Consider the following 17876-nt stretch of genomic DNA (forward strand, 5'->3'; position numbering starts at 1 on the left):
AGATATTTCGTTGTTTTATTCATATATCCAACATATAAATTTCAAAAAGTGAACAAAAACCTAAAAAATTATAGTTATTCATTATATTCTCTTATATACAATACTGTAATATTATACTCTAGTGTTAATAAGTTACGTTTCTTTATCAACTTGCTTAAAGACAATTTACCGATACAAACTCGTAATAATATAGTTAATAAAATTTTATTTGAATATATATTGTAAATTATAAAAATTCTCAAATTTTTGGTAAAGGAATATACTACTTTTAAACAGTATAAAAGAATTCAAATATATATATTTACAGATATTTTTGCATTCTACGTAACGGCTTCTCTTGCTTTAGACCAACGCGAAATAGACGGTTTTGCCATCTTACGGCTCTCGGTCGCTAGCATGAATTTGGAGTGGGAAAAACGGCACCGAGCTTTCCTATTACATACCGTTTCTCGATCGAAACGTCTGTTAACGACCTCAGAAGTTGTGTGTTTACATATGACATACACATTTATTGTAATATCGCCAAGTGTTATTAGTCTTTGGAAGTTTCTCGAAATAATAAGAAATCATAAGTGCGCATATATATTTTTCATGTTACAATGATAGTGGATAAAACATTAATTTATTGCAGCTAATTATTGTAACGAAACATACACTTGCATAGAATTTGTAGTATATCTCATTATACAGAGTAAGTCATTCAAAATTAAGTTTATTTTTATATATTTGTCTTAATTCCTTCTTTTCCATTAAATTATGGTAGAGATAGTGCTGTATTTAATTTGTCCGTTTGTACTTTCTAACAAAAATATATTTTTACAGTATCTAAGATAAAAGTAGTATCATGTTTCTTAAACTATTGTTAAGTAGCAGTTTAACAATCATGATCGCGGCGACTTTTTTAACCGACGATCAGATAATTAAAATATCTCAAGAAGAGTTAAACAGGCACTCGAATTATATATTACCGCAACAATATGATATCATCGTTACACATATCGAAAAAAATATTCTTGTCAGCAACTGCAGTATACGTATAAAGATTATACATCCAACATCAAGCATATTATTGTATTTCCACGTAAAAGAGATTGGTATAACTGCGTTTCATTATCCATATTATTATTCTATATATGATAGTGAAATAACGATCATTCATTCATCGGTAAAATCTATGTATGATATTGAGAAAAACATTGTCAAATATATATTCCCTTATAATCTATTGACGGGGCATTACATCATAAAATTAGTTTATAATATAACTGAAGATACAGGCCTTTTAAAAAACTTTTATAAAAGAGATGAGCGACAGTGGTAAGTAACTGTTAAAATGTTAAATATATAGTAATTTCACGATGTTTATGAACAAACCCTGGTTTTACAACAGCATTTTATTTCTATTTAAAAAGTATTTTCTAAGAAAACACACTTAGACATTGACATGTACGTATCTGAAATGTTTCCATTCTTAATTATATGTTTCTTGACATCTTTTAGTAAAAAATTTTGCAATTTAATATTATCATTATTATTAAAATGAATGTAAGCTGCAAATATAAATTAACTCAATTAAAGTAGTCAGCAATAATACATGTCTTATACAGCATTTCATTGTCAACACCCGAACGAAATCAAATATTCCGGTAGAGTTTTGAATTGTTTTCTAAATATACGTATGGTTTTGAAGGATTTATATTTTTATAGAACTTGCTTATTTGAAATTTGAAATTTGAACAAACATTTAAGCTTTACACTTTACATTGACAATACCAAACATTAGGAAATTCGTTTCTAATATAAGAAAAACTTATAATTCAGAAGGAAAACATTTCCAGATACTATATGTTTATATGAATTCATTTTATCCTTATAATCCATAAAAGTCATTATCAAAATTTAATTAGATCATGAACACTCACAACTTTCATAAAAACACTCTGCATATAATATATAAAATTAAATATGCAAGCTATACTTATGCTGTTTCATGTATTTAAACGTGCATCTACACACACCCGTACTATTTAGAAACAATACTAATTTCGCTAATAACTAAGACATATATACATATGTGTTTCATTTAATAAACTATCACTAACATAGACAGTTTCTTTAACTTGTATAAAATTATGTACGGAATCGTTGATAATATATCAATTAAAATCAATTTAAAAAAGTTATTATTCTAATACTGTTTCATATTGAAATTTATTTTTATTTTATTAAATTTTCATACTAAATATTAATTATTAAATATTTATTTTGTACCTGTATATTCTAAAATTAACATTTTATGAATTCCGCACAACTAAAATATGTGCAACTTTTATACAATTTCATTGAAACCACTTTTGCATAAGGTTTTTGCGGTGTCTTTTATTATTGTTAATTCACATTTCTAAATGTGATAGGTTGGCAACGTATGTTGATATTGGATTTCCGTCTTTGCCCGAATCTTTAAGAACCACCATGCCCCGGTATAAGCCCATCTATGATATTATTGTAGAACATTATCAAAACTATACAGTTTTATCAAATGAACCGATACAAAATATAGATACGAATGATAAAAACATGACGAAGACACATTTTAATACGCTTGTAAAGCCTATTTATCTACTGTTTCTGACTGACCGAATTAATTTATCACTTATGCCTAGTACAAATGAAAGTGTCAGAGTTAATATGTGGTGTAGAATGCACTGCGAATTTGCACACAAATTTGCTGAAAATATAACATCGTACTTGTTCGATAAATGGAAACGTTTGAATCAAACTTGGCAAATAAATCATGTTGCACTTCCGGATTTTCAAAACGAAAGCATCATAAATCTGGGCCTTATTCTTTATAGGTAACTATATAATTAGAAAAAATTAATATATTTCAAAAATGAAAAAAAGGATAACAATTCTTGGTAACTAAAATTTACATACCTTTTCTCTATTTTTAAAATATTATTTGAATATATTTTAAAAAATAAGTAAAATTGTATGAAGCAATGAGAGGAGAAACATATCTAATCGTTTATTATTAGTCCAGTTTATTATTTGTCCAGAAAGTTATTGCGATTTTTGTTGTTTAAAATTTGGCGCTTTTTTTACGTTGTCTTTCTTTTGTATCTATGTTATATCAATTTAAAAGCGCAAACTTCGTTCTACATTTTAATAAAAATAACTGTGTTTTGATATTGGTTTGCATTTTATTTAAACTATGAAATTAAGAACGAAAAAATAGCAAATTCCAGCGATTTTTTTTATATGAATTCAAAATGAGTCGTAAAGCAGCTGAAGGCTCGCAATATTAACGATGCATTTGGTCTAGGAACCGCTAATGAACGTACAATGCAATGGTGGTTTCCGTAAATTTCAGTGGAAATGAGAGCCTTGAAGTTGAAAATTTCTGGACGACTGCGATTATTGACGACGACCACTTGAAGGTGTTAGTTGAAACAGAGTCACGCATATCGATTCAAGAACTAGCGGAAAAACTTGGCGTAAGCAAGTCAGCTGTTTCTGATTACCTGGAACGAATTGGAAAAACAAAATAGCTCGACAAATGGATGCCGCATCAATTGAGCGAAAATCAAAATAATCGTCACTTTGAAGTGTGCTCTGCATTGATTTTGCGCAAACAAAATAATCCGTTTCTTGATCGCATTGTAACGTGCGATGAAAAATGGATCTTGTACGATAATTGTCGACGTTTTGCACAATGGTTAGACCATGATGGAGCGCCAAAACACTCTCCGAAACCAAAATTGTATTAAAAGAAGATTATAGTGACTATTTGGTAGTCGTCAGCCGAGATAATCCACTACAGCTTTTTAAATTCGGGCGGAATTATCACGGCAGAGAGGTACTGTCAAGAAATTGGCAAAATGCATCAGGAACTGACACGTTTGCGTTCGGTATTGGTCAGCAGAAAAATTCCAATTGTTATACACGACAATGCTCGACTACACGCCGCACAACCGACGCTGAATTAATCAATTGAGCTATGAAGCTCCATGAAACTCTGTCTCACCCATCATATTCGCCGGTCTTCTCACCAACTGACTATCACTTCTTTAAACATTTCGACAATTTCTTGCAGGGGAAAACCTTTAACAATAAAGTTACTGTCAAAAACGCCTTCGAAGAGTTTGTCGCTTCTAGAAATCTGAATTTTATGCTACAGGAATAAATAAATATTGTTTCTCGTTGGCAAAAATATTTAAATTTTAATAGTTCTCTTTTCAATTAATAATGCTCACTTGCTAAAATATGCGTATTTGAACTTGAAGGTTAAAAACCACAATAACTTTCTGGACAACTTATATCTTCAATGTACATCAACTTATACAAAGAATAATATTCAAATATATATATTTTATAATCAGAAAATTGAAGAACAAATTACAAATTAAAATAAAAAACAAATCATAAATTAAAATATAAAATTGTAAATTAAATAATTGTATTAAGGTATAGGTATAAGTATTATATATGGTTTTCACTTTTATCGATCAAAATTTAAAAAATTTGTATATATATATATATATAATGCGGTATTCGCTTCCAATATACTGCTTTACTTCGTAATGAGCATTTATAAATAAAACATTAATATATAATTAATATGTTAATTTAATAGAATCATTTAATTATAAATTTGGAAATACAATATTTTTATGTACAATTATACAACAGAAATAAACATTATATAAAACATTTTCTTTAATTTTCAGAGAAGCAGATATTATCTACAATAACTCTGTAGATTCTGTTGCGACTAAAATCAAAGTTGCCCGCTTCATGGCCCATAAAATAATACAGGAATGTTCTTATTCTGAAAATCCACTTTGGTCGTTATCCTCTTTGTTAAATGAGGCTATTGTCGCATTTCTTGGATTTTATGTCATCAATCAGGTTATTTTAAGCATTCTTTATCGCAAAACTTGCTCATTAGCAAATAATATGATACATATATGTATATATACCCACTAAACATGAAATATATATGCAATGTTTCAAAATGCTTCATATAGATTTCAAATGAGACATTTCATGTCTATGTTTATAATATAATTCATAAGTGTCACAACTAAAATGTTTCATAGTCAGAAATATTTCAAATGAAATATCGTAGTTGATATGTATCTGAAATATTCCAAAATTATATTTCATGTATATTTACAAATGATGTAATTCATAAGTGTTACAATTGAAACATTTTATTTTTGCTAATTTCAGAAATATTTCAAATAAGATATTTCAATTGATACGTTTCAGAAATATTCCAAAATTATGTTTCATGTATATTTACAAATGATGTAATTCATAAGTGTTACAATTGAAACATTTTATTTTTGCTAATTTCAGAAATATTTCAAATAAGATATTTCAATTGATACGTTTCAGAAATATTCCAAAATTATGTTTCATTTATCTTTACAAATGATATAACTCATGAGTGCTACAATTGAAACATTTTATTATTGCTTATCCCGGGAAAAAAAGTCCATGTCTATTTATATAAAAAAAGTAAAATTATATACAGTCTTATATAATTATATATAATATCACATATGATTTTATCAGAGCATACGTTTTTGTATATGCTTAGATATGATGTCCATCTCTGACCATTTCTGATCATAAAAAATGATATTAGATAACTCACGTCATTTTGTACAATTAGACATAGTCAGATATTGATATCATATCTAAGCATGTATAAAACCAAAGCAAAGGTTAGTTTCATGTATGCTTTGATATAAATCATATATGATATTATATATAATCATTTAATATTATATATGATTTTACCTTTTTTTATATAGACAAATATAATTTTTCCTAAAAATTATATCTTGCATTATATATTTAATTAATTAAAAGTCCTCTTTATAAGTCCTCTTAATAAATATTCTTAATAAATAAGAATATATTCTTAATGAATAAGAATATATTCTTAATTTGCGACTTCTACGCCGCAACTCGATTTTCGTGTGCGCGACATGTTTCTTCATTTGCCGCTACGCGGCGACACCACTCTTAATTTTTCTCGTATTCAATATTTATCATGAAATGTATATAAAGGACTTGTATTAACGTAAGATCTAAAGTATATTTTTTTCCCTTAGTAGTGATGCGAAAGAGAGGACGCGGCTCATACACAGGTTTTCTGTGTGCACGTGAGCCGCATCCTCTTTCTGACATCACTGTTTATCAGTTTAATTTCAAACTGAATTTAAAATAATTTATTTAATAATCTGGATTCCTTGTTGGGATTCAGAATATTAAACAGATTATTTGAAATTAGGCGGAAAAAAACTTTTAGACCAATAATTAAATTTATTTGACTTCAACAAAATTTATTAAATCCAAAGAAATATTTTTTTCTGTATATTAAGAATATCTTTTTAGAAGATTTTCCTCTTAACTTAAGAGGATCCTCTTGGCGCCTATTTTAGTGGTATATATTCTAAAGATAAATGGCATATTCTTAAGTTAAGAATACAATTTTTTCGGTGTACTCTTAGTGATACTTAATTTTCAGATCTGATAATATTTATTCATATATGATATCATATATGACTATATTTGGCAAAACATAATTAGATATTGACAAAATCCATATATGGCCAATTTTATATGGACTTTTCTTTCCCGGGCATGATACCGCTATATATAAATTATTACAGAAATATAACATAGCAACATTTAAATATCATTTCTCAAGTATGTTTACGACACTATCTTGAAAAATGTTTTTGTAACATTTTTTAGGATAGTGTCGTAAACATTTTATATCAAGGTGTCTGAATGCAGACATTAACTGTTTATGCAATGTTTCTAAAACGTTTCTGCATGCATCTCCGAAACATTTCATGTTACAAAATAATGTTTCCGAAAACTATCTGATATATTTCTTTGTATAATGGGTATGTATCATATTGTTTGCAAGTATGATACATATATATACATATATGTATCATATTATTTGCTAGTGAGCAAGGTTTGAGTTATACATAAAGATATATATACATATATATTGCAGAAGCTCTTTATAATTTTAGCTTTATCATAGCGTATAATTTTTTTTATGAATCAGAATAGTGAGAGAATACACAGTAAAAAATTTTGTGTTAAATTTAACATATTTCATATGTCCCAATTTATCCACTCTAATTTTAATGTTAATTTAACAGAAGGCAAATATGTAAATAAATAACTCAAATAATATGTGAAAAATTAACACAAAAATGTAACACTTAAACGTTATCTGGAAGTAAAGTTCATGTTAAATTAACATATTTATAGTGTTAAATTTAATTAAAAGAAAATGTTATTCTTACATTTTTAAAAGTAGTTATTTAAAGATTTTGATAAAATTAAAATGTTAAATTTACATAATCCTTGTGTTAAGAATTCTATATTTTAACGTAAAAAAAATGTTAACGTTACATTTTTAAAATGTTAATTGATATATTATTAGTATTATCGTTGCAGTGATACTATATATTACTTATTGTTAAGAAATAATACTAATATTAAATATTGTCAAGAAATAACACATTTTTCTGCACAAATTATTTTATTCAATGTTACAAAGGTACATTACATTACGGAGAAAGGTATCAAATTCATTAACTCGTATATCCATTAATTTACAATCTGCAAGACATAGTTCTTATTTAATAAAATAATATTAACCACCACACATGTACTTTATCTTCACTATATAACTTCACTGAAAGAATATTACTCGCTTCACCTCTTACGCTTATAAACACACAATAAAATGGCTTCAACACATATAAAACATACGGATAGATGCATAAATGCTTGTTGTCGTATCACTCCTTGCCGCACAGTAATCGTGTCCGCACTTGCGCGTGGCAACCAAAGAATAAAAGACAGTGATATCTCTTTATGATAAATAACACAAGAGACATGTCGATTTAATAGATGGAAACTGTTATAGAGAGAAAAGTAACACAACTTATCTGTTCATTTTAACATATAACATATTTCATCAAAAATTCGTGCATTTACATATTAATTGTGTTGTTTTGACTCTTAGAAACGGTTAATATTAACTCAACGCAGGAAAGTCAAAATAACGCAATGACAATATGTTACATTAACATAAGAGTATGTTAAAAATTTAACACAAAAATTTTTACACGAGAAAATTTCAACAGAAATACAAAATGTTTTTTACCGTGTAGTGTTTCTTTTATTTGTTAAAGTCACTATGTTACATTTGACCAACATTTAAATTATAAAATTTATTAAAATATATAAAAGAAATTATCATTCAGATTGCATAAATTATTATGTATAAAGTTATTATAAAGTTAAGCATATATATACATGGAAATTGTGTAATAAGATAATTTTGCTATATGAAGTTAGAAATATTTAATTTAAAAGTTATATTATGTAACCATTTATATTATTATTAATATTATTTTTGAATTATTTATTCTATATTTTGAGAGAGAAAGAGAGAGAGAGAGAGATAATAAATTTTTTTGACGTATACGTAGGAAGTAGCAGCTCTAATGTATATTGCTACTGTGTATTAAACCCAATATTAATTAAGTAAATACATTAAAATTATTTTTTATAGGCTCTGCCAAATACCCGGATGATAGACTTGTTTGTGGTACAATTTCAGCAGGAATCCCTTCATTTCGATACTGAATATAATACATCACTTTATAATACATCATTCAACAGTTCTTTTGAACATCCCCGTTACATTAAAGGTATGATAATATAAATAAAAATTGATTATGATAAATTTTTGAATATAAATGCTTAAATGATAAACAGAATAGCTGATAAAAACTTTAATTTTATATAAAATAGCCTCATTATATATACATGCACACATATACACATACATGAATATATGAAGTTGTTATATATAAAATATATTATACAGGGTGTCCCATTTTAAAGTTTACAGTGCTATATCTCGCAAATCAATGATGTTAGAGAAAAATGTTTCAGACAAAAGTTGTTTAACTCTGAAGGGGTACATAAGATGATGTCATTGGTTGGACCTTGGATAATTATTTAAAGGTCATATAAGGGTTTTGATTATCTTACCTTAATACTTTTATACACAAAATAATGAAGAATCAATTAGTGTAAAGAAAATACATAATTGTTTCTAAGAAAAATGTAATTTGCAATTAACAATTACATATTTAAAAAAAAAAACAACTATTTTTTCTTTACACCAATTGATTCCTCACATTATTTTGTGCATAAAAGTGTTAAGGTAAGATAATAAAGAAATGAATATTTTATTAGATATTTTATGGTTTATGTAAAATTAAGAAATTATTTCAAGCCTCGTAACTTGAAAAGTATTCAATGAAAAAATACTTTATTATAGTATTTTAGAAAGCTCTCGAGATAAGCTGTAAGAGTAAGCAATAAAAAGTAAGGAGTTCTGTTTAAAAAATTAAATGTAACCTTCATGTGACCTTCAAATAATTACCTAAGGTCAAATCAGTGGCATCATCTTATGTCTCCCTTCGAGTAAAACAACTTTTGTCTGAAACATTTTTCTCTAAAATCATTGGTTTGCGAGATATAGTACTGTAAACTTTAAAATGGGACACTGTATACATATATAGGGTGTTCTGTAATAATTGCTTCAATTCTCGTGTACAGGTAAAGCGGGTAAAATTGAGTAGAAAAGTCCTGTATTGTTTTGCTATCTTCGCAATAATTAATGAGATATTAATTTGGAAAGATCGGCCAATTTGCGTGAATAGAAGCGAAGAAAGCCGTCCTACTGTAACCTGATACTTAGCGCTCGGCAAAGCGGTTAGTAGGGCTTTTTCCAAAACATGATGACAGCACGCGGCGCTTCAACGTTACGTTTGGAGCACTCCACCCATCGCTTCGTCGTGTATCTGGTATTAGTTTATAATAGAATGGCTCTCGTCGCCGCGCGCTTGTGCTCGCACGCATTGGCCGATATTTTAAATTAATATCTAATTAATTATTGCGAAGATCGTAAAATGATAAAGGAAGGTAACATAACGCAAACATATTTCTTTAAATATAAAATTTTGTTTGGATTACATTATATAATATAAAGAGTATTTTATTGTAAATTATTACAAAATGTAAACAAACCTCATACATAATGTTTTTAATATTAGTTTATAATATCAGTTTAAGAAAAGTATTAAAATTGTCAAACTTTAACTTGTTATGTCTCTTCTAAACCAATACACTCTCTCATTAATTTTTTTACGCGAAATTACTCAGGACAACTTTTTCTATAACATATCCAAACGATAAAGTTGGTGATGTGTAATTTCTTATGCACTTTTACCATAATTATTTATTATTATTTACTATAACTATTATCTTATTCATATTCTTATGTAAATTATATAATTATAGTATCCAATGTATTGCGTACGATACAACACATGATTACTGAAGAGATATTTTGGGAGGGTATTCGTATATATGTAAAGGGCAAGTAAGTAATATACTATATTACTATAATTACTATTAATAATTAGGAATTTGGCTCAAATAAATAAATCAAAATTAAATCAAAATTGGCATAAAAGTCACAGCGCGGTAGTTGGGGCGCAGGGAAAGAAATACTTCCTTCTTATTGATTGTTGTTTATTTCAAATCTAAAAACTACACAACATTTTTCGTTATTCCCCTGCGCCCCAATTACCGCGTTATGGCTCTTATGCCAATTTTGATTTAATTTTTATAATTACTATTTATATTTAAATTTAATTTATTTTATTTTTATTTAAACTTACATCGTTTCTTTCGTATTTTATTATCCTTATACATACTTTATTATTACCACTCACAATTCTTTTTACCTTCAATGTCAAATATTCAAGATATACTTTCAATTTATACATACTCTTATCTTTTAAAAGTTTGGCCATTCCTAGTTAAATTATAATTTAAACTATAGCATCAAATATTTATATAAAAACTATAAATCATATGATTAATTATGTAATTAATTATATATTTAATTAAATTAAATATAAAATTTAATTAATGTAAGATTTGATTGTGGTAATTATACATACATATATATAGGGTGTTCGGAAATTCAATCGACAAATTTTCAGAGATTGTCGGGGGCACCATAAGAATCATTTTTTTGCAAATAAACTTGGGGTCGGAAACGTGTCATTACATCGCTACGATATACGGAGTGTTCGAAAGAATCGGGACCTCGAAATATCACAAAAAATAGAAGTTTTACAAAAAATTGTTTCAAATAAAAGTTGTAGAGTGTAAAAAGGTCTATTTACTGGCGCCATGTGTTCGACCTTGGATGGCGTCGCCAAGGTCACGACAAGGCCACCTTGAATTTTTGAAGGGCTACAAGAATATGCAATAAAAAGTGAAGGGTTCCATTTCAAAAATTCAAGGTGGCCTTGTCGTGACCTTAGCGACGCCATCCAAGGTCAAACACATGGCGCCAGTAAATAGATCTTTTTACACCCTACAACCTTTGTTTGAAACAATTTTTTGTAAAACTTCTATTTTTTGTGATATTTCGAGGTCCCGACTCTTTCGAACACTCCGTATGCCGTAGCGATGTAATGACACGTTTCCGACCCCAGGTTCATTTGCAAAAAAATGATTCTTATGGTGCCCCCGACAATCTCTGAAAATTTGGCGATTGAATTTCCGAACACCCTGTATACACACACACACACACACATATGTATATATATATATATATATATATATAATTTTTTTTTTTTAATGCCTTTCGTTGACACATCAATAAATGCACAACTTTTATAACTTTAGCGAGCCAACTTCCGACTATTTGGGTGAAGTTATGAAGAACCTTTCGTCCATTCAAATACCTGGAAACAATTTATTTGTTACAAGGCGGCTAATTAATTTTCGGACAAAACAAAAATATTGTTCCGTATTGAAAATAGTACGAGATTATAATTATTCTGCTAAACGGATAAACGGGTCGATACCAAATTTAAATAAGACGGCGGATGATTACATACCTACATCGTATACTACGCAGACGTATCACAATTTTATTAATACTTTAAATGACAGTTTATTGTATTTTTTAGTGTTTTTTGGAATGACTTTACATTTTAAAGAGGATGGCTGGATAATATTTAATATACAACAAACTGGTAAGTTTGCAATAAATTTATTACATTTTATAGTGTTTATTATACATGCACATTGGAGAGAAAAAGTTACATTATTAAAGATATTATTCATTATATTATGTATTATATACATTACATTTATTATACATTATGTGTACACATACATACATACATACGTACAATTATTAGAAATATTCAATTTCAGTGCAAAATAATTTTATACATTTTTAACATTACATAATTTATATTTTTATTCATGTTCAATTTATGATATATTTTTTATCTGTGTTAATGTACAAAAGTATATACAGATACTTGTAACAGATTATTGATAAATCCTTTGAAAGAATTATATATATACATATATATATATATATATATATATATATATATATATGTATTATATATATATATATATATATATATATATATACAATTTATTTATATATATATACAATTTTCGATAGGATATTATCGAGTCAATTACGATATCGAGAACTGGCGAAGAATTGCAAGTTATCTAAATTCTGAAAATTATACAAAAATACATGTTCTTAATCGTGCCCAAATTATCGATGACGCTTTCCACTTAATGATAACGAACCAACTTAATTCCACTGTATTCTGGAATATTACGAAATATCTATCACGAGAAACAGACTACGTGGCATGGTATCCTATGTTCAAAGCCTTAGAATATCTGTCCAATATCTTTCTATTTTCGGAAAGAAATTTTGTAAACATCAAGGTAAATATTATAAATCGTCAATAATGATGTTCAATATACCAAAACGCTTTAAATGTACTAAAACGTACTTGTTACATATATTAATAAATTATCTACTTTTATAACAATAATTATCATATGCTTTCCAAAAAGATACATACAATAAAATATACGTAGCTAAAAAAATTTGATGATATTTTTTAAATATATTCTAAGTGAAAAATAAACATCTTTGTAAATTAATATTCGAATACAATATGCACTAATTATCAAAAATTGAAGAGAAAAAGGGAGAAATTTAAAAATTGCTACTTTTATTGCCATTTTTAATCACAATGTTCATAATGATGATTTAAATATCATTAATTTTAAGATAGAAAATTAGTAGGAAGTATGTATTAATTATCTTTGTGTGTGTAACACAAACAGTTAAAAAGTTATTAAATTATGTTATACATATAATGTTTAATGTACGATATATGCATGTATGCACTTGAATGTATGTTTATATGTGATATGGATATGTGTTAAGCATATGTGAATGTGTACGTAAGAATAATAAAAATTTGTGTGTAAATATATGTATAAGTATAGCTATATAACAAATGTCTTTAGAAAAAGAAATTGAAAAATATTTACCAAGACAAAACGTATTCTAATTACATAAAATCATGTAAAATACAGTTGCACACGATACCTTTTTATATAGTAAAAATATAACGCAAGAATCGAAAAATATAAAATTTGTATTAAATAACAATACATATATACATTTTTAGATAACAATACGAGACTTATTAAGCGAGTTGCTTCGAAACGAACTTGGATACGATGAAGTTCATAACGAAGACGATCTTAAAAAGAGTTTAAGAATGGAGGTTGAAAAATGGGCATGTTCTCTTGGTGAAGCCATCTGCAAAGAAAGAACCGGCCGTAATTTAAAACAACATCTCGCAGATCCCGACAAAAACAAGTAAATTTTTCACATTTAGTCATTTTAGTTTAATTGTCTTGCAGATATATATGCAATGTTTAATATAATAAAATATTTGATCAAAATATAAGATTAATATGTGCAAAACTTTTATAACAGAAACTTATTTCTTGTCGAATTCCGTAGAATCTTGCCATGGTGGAAAGAATGGATATACTGTCAAGGTTTAAAAACAGTGTTCTATTCTCTTACAGATGAAGATTCTCCTTGGTGGGGAGTATATCATCTGGGAAAAGAGAAATTTAAAACTAAATTTTTAAAGTATCTGGCTTGCTCTGAGGATCCATATTTTATCAAAGACTATTTATATCTAATAGAAAATAATAGTGCAACATCGATTAAGTTTTTAAAAGATTTTTCCGATCACGATTATATTAACTATTTTCTTCTTACTATCGCGAGACACGCGAGGAGCCCTGTAGTACTCGACTTCATATTAGAAAAACTTAAGAATATAAGACCCAAGTAATACACTTTTCTCCATAAATATATATCTATCATTGAACAATTTATGTGTGTATCAATAAATTTAATCTTTTTACTGTTATAGACAAGTCAGCATGTATGCAACATTTACTGTTATTATTAATCATGTGTATTCTACGAAACAACTCGAAAAGGTAAAAATTATATATGCTTATATATATGTAAAATAAATAACCATAATGTGATATAAATTTATTTTTTAATATTGTTGTTGAACATCAAAATAATCTGTTTTAGATAAACGATTTCCTAATGGATAAACTTATTAATGCAACGAAAATTGAATTAAATGAACATAAGAAGATATGGGTTGCATATACGAAAGAGAGAGATGTAAAAGTAAAGGTAAACTTTATGAATAGCATTATACATCCCGTTATTAATCGTTGATATTTTTTGTTTTCATACAGAATGTATTAATATCACAGTATCTCAAAGATGCGACAAGCAAAAATTAATGTCATCTAATTTCTTTGATAAAATAATCATATTTTTATTTCTAATTTACGAAAATATACTGTTTTCAAATTATTATAATTTTTAGTGAATAAGAGAGTACGAAAGAGCGAACGAGCAAGCGAAAGGCAAAAGAGAAAGAGAATCTTTTTACTTGGAAATTTTAATAATCTTAATGAAAATCGTATTATATAAATTTTAAAAAGAGAATTTATAACTTTGAGATGTTTAAATACCTCTTAGTTAAACAAATTTAAATATTTTTTCAATATGATTGAGGGGGTTATTACGAAATGTGTGATGAGTATATTTCAATATTACATACACGAGTCATCTGTTTATTAAACTAAAAATTTAATAACGATAGATAGGTTAACACGAATTAATGCAATGGCTTGCTAGATATAATAATTACTATAATATATTGATATTTTCTCTGTGATAGCTCTTATAGATTTCTAATTTTATTTTTAAAATCTCTAATTCTAAATTCTGTAAACTTTTATTTGTCAAGAAGGTTACAAAATATTATTCATAAACATTCGTTGCAGACAAAAGAATTATTAAATAAAATAGTGCAACACTATGCACATAACATAATAGAACACATAGTACAATAGAAGATTGATTTTATTCTCATTTCAGCAACTTTGTTTCGATATTTTTTCGCCTACGCTTTTTTACAGGGATATCAGGGATGATTTATTTAAAAATCTTGAATTGAGATTTATTTAGTTATTTAGTATTGCATCGAGAAAAAAAAATGTATTCCATATACAATGATTTAATTTGAAAGAAAAATTAATTTTCTATGAAACTGGGGCACTATCATTCGCATCAGGCTTTCTTTTAGTTGCTCGAAAAATTTAAATTTATATTTCACATTTAGAGCTTTATTAATTTCTTAAAATTCATGCCACTTTATTCGATTACAGACAAATTTTTTAGGAAGATGCGAAATTATTATTTGATTTAAAATATTTATAAACTATAAATCGATTTTTTTCGGGGTAACTAAAATTTTAATTCGGAAAAAAAGGAAAGTTGTAATTTTCATAATCTATAATTATTACTTATTCCATATTTAAGATTATTATTATAAATAAAATGTTTAGTATATACAGGGTGTTATCTAGTAATCGCCTAATTCCTCGTGTGTAAGTAGAGCGAGTTAAACTGAGTAGGAAAGTCTTCTATTGTTTTGCGATTTTCGCAATAATTAATGAGATATTAATTTAAAAAGATCGGCCAATTCGCGATCATCATGTTTTGGAGAGTGCCCTATCCGTCACTTCATCGTCCACCTAGTATCAAGTTACAGTGGGACAGCTTTTCTCGCTGCACGCTCCTACTGACCGATTCTTTTAAAATTAATATCTAGAAATTGTACGTAGTTGTTTACAAAATGATATAAGACTTACTTTAATTCAGTTTAGATCTACTTATGGATTTTTTTTGGCAGATGTTAGGATGGACATCCTGCATATATGTATATGTACACACACTCATACACACACACGAGATATAGTTTAATATAATATTTATTGATAATTGATTAGTTGCTATTCACAAATAATTAATATCGATATAATTTGTTTTAGATAAGCGAATTGAATAGAAATAGCGAAGAGTTCAGAAGTATGAAGGAATATGTTTTAAATATTCAAAGCAAGATACAAACACGTATTTTCGAAATCAAAAGTCAAAAGGATTACTTTCAAAATTTTGTAAAGTAATTCGAATATTCGTTTAATGAAAGTAACAATTGTGACACGAATACATCTATATATCTTTCTTATAAATAGCTTTTCATAAGGTTTATAGTTATCGATTTATTATTTATGCTTATGTGCGTTAATAATATATAATTAAACACACGTGCGTTTACAAAGATACTTTTTGGCCTGCAATTAACCGGTATTTTCATTTCTTTATTAACATGAAATAATGCAAAGCGTTAATTATGTCCATAATTATAAATAATTATAATTAAATTATGTTATATTATATGAATAATTCTAATCGCACAAATGAGAAAGTATCTAATATTTGACATTATATATATATACATATATATATATATATATATATATATATATTATTAATGTACTAAAAATGTATTATCTAATTTAAATTGTATTCTGATCTATTTTTTAAATTGTATTTGATTTGTTTTAATTTGTTAATATTTATTAATTTTATTATCTTGAATCAAAGTTTTATTGTAGGCATCATATAGGTATAATAATGCATATTAATATTTAAATAACATCTAAAATTAAAAATTTATAAAACATATTACAATTTCTTAATATTTATATATATAATAACAATTTTATATATTTATAATAAATTGTTGTTACAAATATATATATTAAATATATGTTATTAATTGTTTGAAATTCATAATCTTTCTAAATTTTATATAATCTTTGATTTATAATATAAATCACATGGCACAATTTTTTTATAAATCTTCATGTAAATTTCTCTATATTTCTTCTTACATATATTTAAAGAAATGTAACATATATACATTCGCGCGCATAATAATCAAAACATAAAATATAAATAATTCACGACTTTTAAATTATGTGTCATCAAGGAAATGATATCATATGTCTGTTCTCCTTGGCTTAAGTTTAGTTCTACGTTCAAAATTAAAGATAAAAAGTGGTGACATGACGACTTAAGCGACAGATTATTAGCACGTACTGTTGTAAAAAAATCTGGGAAATTATGTAGAGTAAGCAATTATGCAATTTAAAATATTAAAATCTATTTAGAAGACAAATAAAAAAATTGATTGTGCGCAATAACTTCGCGATCAATTATTTTGGATTTTTTGCTTTATGAAAGATAGATAAGTAAAATGTTGATTTTGTATGGCCACATCTTTTATTCGTTTGAACAGCATGACATTATAATATATTCAAGTAATTATCGTTGTCACATTTACATCAAAGTAAGACCGCAAAAATGTATATAATTATAGATAAAATATATGTTCGAACTATGATTTATATTCTCTCCATATTGTAACGTTATAACT

The 17876-nt window shown here is 26.7% G+C and overlaps 1 protein-coding gene across 2 annotated transcripts; it reads left to right on the plus strand.

The window, feature by feature from the left end:
* The first annotated feature begins 585 nt into the window (after positions 1-585).
* Positions 586-17053, plus strand: LOC145961294 (aminopeptidase N-like). 2 transcript variants are annotated; one of them, XM_083081343.1, is made up of 13 exons: positions 586-691; positions 823-1317; positions 2415-2855; positions 4731-4911; positions 8624-8762; positions 10426-10507; positions 11830-12182; positions 12629-12909; positions 13668-13861; positions 14009-14347; positions 14433-14502; positions 14606-14713; positions 14913-15118. In XM_083081343.1, exons 2-13 carry the CDS (start codon positions 845-847, stop codon positions 14913-14915), a joined length of 2664 nt encoding a protein of 887 aa, XP_082937469.1. In that variant the 5' UTR covers positions 586-691; positions 823-844; the 3' UTR covers positions 14916-15118. The 2 variants fall into 2 exon arrangements, with proteins under 2 accessions (XP_082937469.1, XP_082937468.1); XM_083081342.1 differs by lacking the exon at positions 14913-15118 and adding an exon at positions 16426-17053 and having other exon boundaries at positions 587-691.
* Positions 17054-17876: the final 823 nt, after the last annotated feature.

The sequence above is a fragment of the Camponotus vicinus genome, unplaced genomic scaffold, assembly GCF_025532165.1.
Source record: "Camponotus vicinus isolate PSW18456_S1 unplaced genomic scaffold, iyCamVici1.0 SCAF_11, whole genome shotgun sequence".
In the NCBI taxonomy this organism is placed as follows: domain Eukaryota; kingdom Metazoa; phylum Arthropoda; class Insecta; order Hymenoptera; family Formicidae; genus Camponotus; species Camponotus vicinus.